The sequence below is a fragment of the Podarcis melisellensis genome (assembly GCF_964234715.1).
Source record: "Podarcis melisellensis genome assembly, chromosome: 5".
Classification (NCBI taxonomy): domain Eukaryota; kingdom Metazoa; phylum Chordata; class Lepidosauria; order Squamata; family Lacertidae; genus Podarcis; species Podarcis melisellensis.
The window spans coordinates 62,768,285-62,778,215 of NC_138537.1; the positions used below are offsets into that span (position 1 = coordinate 62,768,285).

The window sequence follows — 9,931 nt, forward strand, 5'->3', positions numbered from 1 at the left end:
ATTTGCTTGTGCGTGTTTGTCTTCCGCAGCATGTAAAGCTGTGGTGTTCAGAAAAAAAGAAACTTTCTAGAATTAATGAGGCTGCTGTGTAACCTTTCAGCTGAGCATAGGATGCGATTACATCCTCTGCCGTTGCTTACACTCCTGATGCTGCTCCTATTTGAGGCTGGAGCTGATGTGATGGCATTGAAGGTTGTTCCTGATCATATAGGATATGTACCAAAAGCAGAAAATACAGTGGCACATGCATCCCATTCCAGTACATCTATTTTGCTTATCTATATATGTTTTCTATATTTATATGGTCTGTTCGGTTGTTCTCCACGAAGGGGAGACGCAGGATGCACACTCGACACCCTGAGAATTCCCAATTTCCTTTTTCTTTTTAAAGCAATTTCCCCATTTTGTGTGGCTGCAGAAATTTTCTTGAAAGCATGTGGGGATAATTGGTCTTTTCTGTGGTCTGGGGGCAAAGCTTCAGCATCCTGCCTAGCTCCCTGCTCTCTCCCATTACTAATGCAAACAGAATTGTGCAAAAATATGCCCATTTTACAGAATGTGTTCTGCTTCTCTTGATGCAGAATGCGTGTGATTTTTTAAAGGCTGGTTTCTGTATGCCTCTCCTACGTGTTGTACATTCTACATTCCTAAGAGTGTAAACTCTAAGGAACAGAGGGTGACTTTTGGGTAAACATGCATAGGATCCTCGGTTGTCTTTGAACTGGATGTGAAAGTCAGTGTCATTTTAAACAGTGGAACTATCTGAAGTATTTTGAGTAGTATAGCTTTAATGTTTCTTGCATAGATCATGATAAATCTGAGGAGTGGTACCCACATTACTCTTCAAATATCCACCCTGTACAGTCGGCCTGCATTACATCTGAATGGATATATGTAGTTTTCTTTCAAGAATATCCAAGGATCAGTGGCGTAGCGTGGGTTGTCAGCACCCGGGGCAAGGCAAGTAATTTGCACCCCCTAACCCGTGGATTTGCGCCCCCTAACCCTAACCCCCAGATGTTGCGCCCAGTGCGGCCGGCCCCCCCTGCACCCCCCACGCTACGCCACTGCCAAGGATGATACATCAGGATAGTCTGAAGTGTGATACCCCCCCACACACCAAATTTGATTAATCTGCCTTCTGCAAAACATTTTGCCAATATCTGCTTGGATATTTGGAGAGGTGATGCAGTAGCTAACACAAGCATAGAGGCATGATAAAGTATATGGGAATATGCTGCATCAGTATCCCAGATAACATCACACACTGCGAATGGTACCCTCTTTGGGTGGGGCTATAACTAGGCAGACAGGGCTACCCCTAGACATTTTGCTTCTTGAGGCAAAGGGCAAAAATGCCCCCCTCCACACTTTTCCATATACAGAAGCCAACTGGACTAGCAGTTGCATTTTTTTTGATACTGGCAATGAGATGGTGCTCTTTGCCAAACACGAGGGCGCAACAGGCTAGTTATGAGTGTGCTCATTGCTTCCAGTATCTGCCACCTGGTGCAGTTGCCTCATTTCAGTTATGCCTAGTGGCAGGGATGGCCCTGCATGGCAGGTACCGTTTTAATTTTCTCCGTTTGAAAACAAAAAGAGCACAGGCACTTCAGTATACCTCACCAAAATAAATCTGGTGTTTGGTTGAGCCTAATTAGATGTACTGTCAGGAAGCACTCTAGAAAAGAACTGTCGCTGCGCTAATTAGTCTACTATAAAAACACACCAAGAAACACATTAAAGGGTGGGACAGGCAAATTGGTTGAGGTGCAAGAATGGGTGGCCTGTTGTGCTTGTTACCAGATTGTGCATCTCTGAGACTAGATGAGTAATGTTTTAATTTAGAGATTGTCAAGGGAAGAACTGAAAACAGGGGGAAGTCATTTGCTATGCCAAAGCTTTCCATTATCCAGTGCACTGATTTGACCTATCTGAATGATGGCAAATACAGAAACCCACTACATTAATCAACGTGCATTAGAAAATGGAAACATCTTATTTTGCAGTCTCATGCCCCGATTGCTAAATGGAGAGACTATGAAGTCTGAGATACATTGCAAGAACAGAATTTTTAATTCCACAGCAGGGATTTTCAGATTTGTTGTTGAATTAATGTTTACTTAGGAGTAAGTCATATTGATTTCCAATGCAGCATGCACTTAATACGGTTTGTAGGACAGAAACATTGATGGCTGTACGATTTTGCTCTTTATGCTCCTGCTGTAAGCTTACACAGAAAGTTATTCCAGAACTTTGTACTGTAAACTGAGCCAATTGTATATGAGCAGCATGTGAACTATTTATGTAGGACAGCATACATCAGTTTAAAATTGGAAAGTGATGCTAGTAAAGTGAGTGTCACCAAATTTCAAAAGGGTTTCATGGCTGAGAGTTTCTTATGGAGCTTCTGTGGGCAAAATATTGGTTTTGGTGATAGATACGAAGACGTTACCATAAATTGATTCTTGGACATTTTCATTCGGACAAATATTACTGAGTAAAACTTTCCTTTCTTTCCCCTTTGGGTAGCTTTGGTGAAAAATTGCATGTTAAGTAAGATGTATGCCTCTGAACTTGCTTTCGCCTTCCAAATCCTGAATATGATTTTATTTTATTTTTACTGATGTATACCAGCAGTTTTCTTGAGGGTTTTTGATTTATCAGCATGCCGCAATTTGCTTCTTCAGGCCATTTTGTGTGTTTTTCTCGCCTGTTTTTATTTAATTTTAAATAAGAAGGTGCACTACCAACAAAAATGAACTCCTGAGTCATAAGCACCTTATTTGGAAGTAAAGACCCATTAATCCCAATGCTCACTTCCAGGTCAATGTGCTTACTCTCATAGGCTGAGTAGTCTGACCAAGATGGATAGTGTCAAGAAACCTGTTTAGCATGTGGTGAATGAAATGCTGCACTCTGATGCTACACTTACGGGTCTTGCTGCTCAGCAGAAGAAATGTCCTACACATGAAATTGCTATTCTGTAGGGTCATGGATGAATCCCGATTCGTTCTGGATTTTGCTCTTCATAAAGCAAAATCCAAGGACACCAAACATGATTTAGTTATCCCTTCCAACACTTTAACTACACTCTCTTACTTCTGTTTTCTAAGCGTAGAATAGGGGTGCAATGTGTGGCAGTAATGATGGGTAAGAAACCAGGGTCTGTGAATTAGACCAGGTATGTAGCAATCAGACTTAAAGGTTTATTTGGGGTGGTGGAATGACATTTCAGAGCTTGCAGTGTTACTGCTCAGGTGTAGGCTTCCCCCTCCTTCTATCATCACCACTTCTGAAGAGCCTACATTCATTCTGGTTAAAACATGTTTGTATACATGTGTCTTTCCTTCAGACCTTGCAGAAAAGAGTAGGGTTGGCATGCTATGGAAATGCAGGGCTCGTTTTCCCTACGGTTTCTGAAGCCAAGAGGTTATAGGGTAGGATGGGGGAGGTGATCAGGAATGAAGAGTTGCCCACTGTGGCCAAGAGAATTCAAATGGCTCAAAGAAGGTTGCAGATGGCTCTGCCCAGCTGAGGTGCTTCCCTATGTTGTCCTCTGACCCCACTCATAATTTGGGACATCTCTTATTTTTATAAATTGGTCTCTGAGGCAGAGGTGGAAAAACTGCACTGGCTTGAAGTTCCATCTGTCCTACCGCGCAGGGCACAAATAGCAAGAGAGAGATGTGAGACTCTGGCTTTTTGGGTAGTGTCTGCCGGACTGAAGTGTGACTTGTGACAATAATCTGTGGAATGGCCTGTTTTTAGGAAAACATGGAAATAACCGGCCGCCAGTGGGAGATGAGCTGGAGGAGGCTTGTGAAGTCTCCTCTCCCCTGACTCTGGACTTCATGAGGGACAGGCAGTGCTTTAATTTCTAAGCAAAGGAGAAGCCGGGCCTCAAGTCTAGCTGGAAGCAACCTCTTGTCCTTTATCCTTGCCATCTATGGTGGACTATAGGAACCAACTCCTAGGGGCTGTGTGGGCTTTGGCCCCCACAATAAAATATTTGAGGGGGCTGGGCCCCCCCAGTTGATGGGCATTCCCATTCAAATGATATGTGTGCACTGCATCATGTGATCAGTTATGTGTGGTGGGGCTTACCCGGCCCCCCACAATATTTTATTCAAATTGGCACCCCTGCAGTGCACTCAGGCTTTGCAGTCAGTGGCAAGGGAAGATGGCACCCTGAACAGGTCCCAGGACCACTTTGACCCACTCCTTCTTCATCCCTGCCTGGGCTCCCATGAAACTCCAGGTGTAGGTTAAGAAGGAAAGTCCCAGCCTTGGGACTGGGGACGTGGAAGGAGGAAAGCCTTCGCAAAGTGTAGCGGGATAGGGTAACCTCTAGCCTGCCCTCACCCTTAGCTCTTGGACCACGCTGGCTGGGGCTGATGGGACTTGAGCATCCCATCCCTGGTTTAGTGAGACAGTTCTAGCGCCAGCCTTCCCACGTTCCCAGCCGCTGTCTGCTTGGCATCCAGTGCCGCTCATCCTTCCCACTCCTCCTCCTCCTCCGGAGGGAACTGGTTTCGAGTTTAGGTGGCTGAAGAAGATTCCGCTCGACTTGGGAGGGCCACCGTGGGAAAACCCGGATGGCCCTTCTCGCCGGGAAGCCGAGAGACCGGAGCTCCTTGCAAATCTCTCTCTGGGAGTGTCAAACAGCCCCCGGAGGCGGCGCAAGTGTAGGTGGCTGGGGGGACCCCGCCGTCCTCTCCTACGCGCGCCTTCCTTTTGCGCCACGGTCTCCAGGTTAAGGCGAAAAGGAAATGGCAAACCGAGCCCTGATAATGAGCAGATGAATAAACGTGCTAGAAACTCCTCTTGGCCACCCCGCCACCCCTCCCCACCTTTTTCTTGGCTCCTTCAAAGACGCCAAAACAACCTGCTCTCCAGAAACCGCCGGGGCTGGAAGGAAGACGATCCGCGCCCCAAGTAGCGAGTGAAGGGCTTGGCAGTTTTGAAACAATGAGAAACGTGGATCGGAAGTTGGGTTTAAGTGGCTTAGAGGGGATTAGGGCTTCAAATTGGCGGCGGGGCCCGGCGCTTTCCTGCGAGAGTCACGCCGCCTTTTAAAAGATTACGCGCAGATTTGACAGCAGCTCCGGCTGGATATTATGAGCCGAGCAAAGGCAGCTGGAGGGAGCGGGGGTGGAGGTCCCTCCCCAGGGATTTTATTTTATTTCATTTTATCCCATTTTATTTTATTTTATCCCGGCTCCTTCTGTTCCTCGCCTCCAGTTTCCTTGTGACGGTACTTTAAATAAAGGCTACTTTTGAAGCGTGTTGTGGGAAGAGCAGGGCGTACAGAGCCATTGGAAGGAACATTCCTATTCCACTCAGACGCGTTTTAATTTTGGTATGAAAAGCACTCTCCCGTTAAAACGAGGGAGAGGGGCCTAACAATTTTTCTGATTTACGAGTATTTCGATTACATTATCTGTGGAACTTGAGTGATCACTTTCCCCCGCTTTAAGGTGTAAGAACAGCGTTTGTAAACGGATGCTTTGTAAGGCGGAGCGCTGAAATGCGCCCTTCCCCGAAAGGGGTACTAAGCTGTGTTCTGTGTTGCAAAAAAAAAACAAAAACAAAAACAAAAAAAACACAGCAGTGCCTCGTGGCAAGCTTAAAAGGACTCAACAAATGAAGATATTTCTTAATGGCGCACGAAGGTGTGGGAATCGATCCTACTCGAAAAATGGACATATAAACTTAGAGCCGCTAGAGGTCCACAAAAAAGGACCAATTTCTTTCTACTGTATTTGGTGTGGTTTTATTGTTGTTCACATTAATGACACAGAGCATAGACAATCTCCCGCCCTCCATGAATCGCTGTGGAAAACACGATGAAATAGAAATAGAGGCAGAGCTTTACAAACGAAGGTTCTCTGGAAATGCAGCTCATCTCCCCCTGGAAAATGAGGGGTATCCATGCCAGTGGGGTTTTTATTTGTATAGACATGTTTTATAACGTCTCCGTATTTTATCGAAAGTCTGGAGTGCATTTCTGAAGTCTCTGGGCCCCCTCTTGGTCTCGGCTTCGTGCCTGTTTTCTGTGACTGACTTCCTTCTATGCTCGATTTTGCCTATTTACTTATTTATTTCCCGCCCATCACCAGGGAGGGTGGGTTATGAGATACATTTTGCGGTATAAACTGCTGTGGGCCGAAGAACAGCTCGTTAGCATTAGCGGGTGTTACATTTGATGAATCTCATACCATTAGAAATTGGTTCGTCTTTAGGCGGCCCGGAGGGGCTCTCTGCCTTGAAAAAACGGGGGATTTTTTTTTTTTTAATGGCTTGCTTTAAAATGACGAAAGAAGCATATTTCCATTTTTTCGTTTGCTTCCTTCCTCCTCCCCCCCGGGGGGTCGTGTTGTGCATCTTGAGCTCTTCCTAAAATGAAAGTTGGTGGTCGAAGGAGTTGGATGAAAGTTGGTGGTCGAAGGAGACGGGGTAAAATCGCCACGTCCATTGGGAGCGAGAGGAAACTCCACACCCCAGAGGCCCTTAACGTCACTTTGTGTGTGTCCCCCTCTCCCCCCTCCCCACTTCAGCTTCTGGATCTCTTCATGGTGTGGGATTGGTCGACTTACCTAGCAGACTACGGGCAGCCCAGCTCCAAGTACCTGCGCGTCAATCCAACCACCGCCTTGGCCCTCCTGGAGAAGTGAGTGACACACAGCCCTCCTCCTCCTCTAGCCATCTCTGCAGGCGCTATCAGGAGACCAATGCCTTGCAGGAGAGCGAATGCTAGGGCACCCCCCCCCCCCCAGGACACGCACAGGGAAAGGTTAGGCTGTAACCCAAATGCGTGCGCTTAGGTGCCGCCTGTCCCTTTGCAAACAGGGAAATACTTCTTTTAGTATGAACAGCTCCATCCGGATCTCTGGTGATTAGGACTGGACACTATCTGCATCTTCCCGCTTAGGAAATTTGCCCATCCTGAATTTCCTTGGACGGACGAGTCCCCTTTCATTGGCGCCCCCAAAAGAAGCCCACGCAAGATGGCAAAGTGTGGGATGGATCTCGGAGCAATTGGTAAACGTCCTGATTTTCAGGACCTTTTGGTTTAAAATTATTCCAAAAGATGTAATTACTCTTTGAGAGAGAGAGAGAGAGAGAGAGAGAGAGAGAGAGAGAGAGAGAGAGAGAGAAACAGACAGACAGACAGACAGAGAGAAACCTGCAGCAAAAACGCCAACACAAATGTGACTAAACTGCAGTATTAAAAATGATATGGGGTCTTTGCTTGCGTTGCGCTATGCAAAATTCCCATCACCCCCCCTTCAAGGTGTCCACGTGCTTTGATTTAACCGGATAGTAGATCAGATTGCTACAAAAAAGTTGATCAATTTGATCCAGTGTGCCCCCCAGTGCAGGCAGGCCTTGGCTGAGGACCTAACCTTGATCGAGAGAGAGAGGGAGAAAGATGGATGCCTCTACAGTCTAGTTGTTCCAAGGATCGCGGCAGCTGCCTTGAAAATGGGAAAGAGAGTGAAAATGGGAAAGAGTCCTGGGCAGGCTTCACCTGGGACGAAGTCCCTCTGAGCTGAATGGTACTTACGTCTGAGGTTGAAGCAGCGAGGCTCTCTGGAAGCTTCAGCCTCGCCGCAAATGCGGAATAGGAAAGAGCGTTTAGGAGTCAAGGCACACCGCTTGCAGCTACACCCTGAAATGTAAGGCGTTATAAATATTTAGCTGTGCCTTAAACTACCCCCTTCCTTTCTAACTGTTGATTCGTTTTCTTTCTTCCCCCCTCGCAACGCCCCAACATTTTGCAGAGTCCACAGAGGGTATGTATTTTCGTACTTTTTTTTGTTTTACTTCTACTGTCACTCCGAATTTATTCCTTTTGGTATTAAACGACCCAAGGTTCCGCTTTGAAGAGATTAATAGGAAGGCTGACTAAAACAAACAAACAAACAAAAAACAACTCAAGCCAAACTAAAGTGTCTTAATGGTTACAAGAAGTTGCCCATATACGAATTACAATGAACTGCATTCTGTTCCTTGTACAAGTAACTTAAAAAACAACTGATTGTAACAGAATTCCCTTTGATTCCATGGATACTTCCACACATCTATAATATTTAGGGTAGCCTCCATCTCCTATTAAAAAAAAGTCTTGTTTGCACTGGGAAATCCTGCTTTGTCATCCCAGCTCAGAATTTTCAGATTTGGAAAATGAACTCAGGTCCCGGAAAGTTTATGCCACCATAAAATATTTTAGCTTTTGAAGTTCACGCGTCTCTCTGTTGTTTTCGCCTAGACTGCTCTTTCCGCCGTTCCGATTGGAAGAAAATCGGATTAAGCTGGTGCCATAAACTCGGCTGCTTGAGAACCTCAAAGGTTCCGAGCGCGCGGTTTTTTGCGCATTTGGGGGGGAGGCTGCGGGCATTAAGCCCTTTGCGTTGGGAACGAACGCAAATGAGGAGGAAATTTGGGTTTCTTTTGAAAACGAACGAACTAACTTAAATTCTGTTTCTTTCCTTTTCTCCCGTTCTGCTTTCAGAATGAAAGACGTGAAGAAGAACAACATCTTCGCCCAGTTCAGGAAGAACGACCGCGACAAGCAGAAGCTCATCGAGACGGTGGTGAGGCAGCTGCGAGGCTTGGTGAACGGGATGTCCCAGCACTCCTGAACGCCGGGCGTTTCTGGAGACCGGCGGGCGCAGGCCGAAAACTAAGCCTGCCTCTCCCCGGTTAGGGTCCTTGCTCCATGGACAACTGGAAAAGATGCTGTGAAAGGGACCGGCCTATGGAAACAGCCGGAGAGAACCTGAGCGTCTGCATTGCTGTCAATTAATGCTATCTTAACAACAACAACTTGTAAAAAGAAAAGAAAAAACCACACACACACATACATTAGTAGGGGTGGAATAGGGCTGTATATTTACCAAGGCAAAATGCCAAATTGTACATGCAACAGAGGGATTGTAAATAACTTTCTTTGCGGTCTGCGGGCAAAGCCTCAAGATTCCCCCCTCCCCTTTTCCAAAGGACTTGGTGGGGGTGAGATTGCCACGCAATCCGCCACTGCTGCTCCTTACACTAACCCCGAGATCATGTTTTCTCAAGCAAGGAACTTTTTCTGTTTCAATAGTTGCCTGTCTCTCTAAATATAAATATAAATATAATATATATATTTACACACACTCTCCTGTATTATTTGTAAATTATTAGCCTTAAGTGAGATCCAACAGGTTTTCTATACCAGATTTTCTTCTTTTCTTTTCTTTTTTTTGTAGTGGGGGGCAAAAAAGGAGAGGGTTTTCTTTTTTTTGTAGAGAGCCTTTCCAAACTACCTGAATCAAAACTCCGGCCTTGGTGGTCTTTGAACAACTGGACTTTTCTCGGGTATTTGAGCGACGGGACTTTTATATACAATTCTTAAACCCCCGCGGCGGCCCCCAGCCCCCCCTTTCCTCTGCCTGTGTAAGGGATAAGGCAGCGCGATGCCAATGTTGTGCGTGTAGTTGTGTAGGTAGGTCTGTGTGTGTGTGTCCATCTGGGTGTTTCTAGGACTAGCTATTCCCCACCCTACTCCGTTCCCCTCAATTTTCAACTTCTGCACTGGAGCAGCCTCGTTCGAAACGCAAAGCGAATGTATCCTAAATTCCAAAAAACCAAATGAACCGAGGGACTTGCATCAAGAATGTATCTTTCTTTCCTTCTTTTCATGCGCTCCGTGTATTAAGTTATTTGGACAGTCCCGAATACAGTAATATAAACCTTACCCTCCCTTTGGTGTGGCTTGTTTCATTTTTTTCTAATGGGGGAATGCTGCGTCTCAGCCTGCTGGACCTTCTCGATCAAACGAGTCTCTCCTTCTGACTTCGGCTCAGGCACAGTCGAGATCGTCCGCGCCCTCGGATCTTCCTGCCTGTCCGGGCGGCCTCTACGGTTTGTGGGAGCAGCAGCGTGC

At 46.2% G+C, this 9,931-nt stretch overlaps 1 protein-coding gene across 13 annotated transcripts in view; it reads left to right on the forward strand.

Annotated features, from left to right (window-relative positions):
- EXOC6 (exocyst complex component 6) overlaps positions 1–9,742 on the forward strand; it is a gene marked incomplete at its 3' end in the record, with an annotated part of 93,582 nt that extends 83,840 nt beyond the window's left edge. For 6 of the 13 annotated variants that reach the window (XM_081913257.1, XM_081913250.1, XM_081913258.1 and 3 more), the window contains 2 exons: positions 6,561–6,673; positions 6,935–7,094. In XM_081913257.1, the coding sequence (XP_081769383.1) occupies positions 6,561–6,673; positions 6,935–7,079 (258 nt within the window). Of the gene's footprint in view, positions 1–6,560; positions 6,678–6,903; positions 7,095–7,787; positions 7,800–8,518 lie in introns of those variants that run through there. The other 7 variants (XM_081913256.1, XM_081913259.1, XM_081913254.1 and 4 more) reach the window with 4 other exon arrangements.
- Positions 9,743–9,931: the final 189 nt, after the last annotated feature.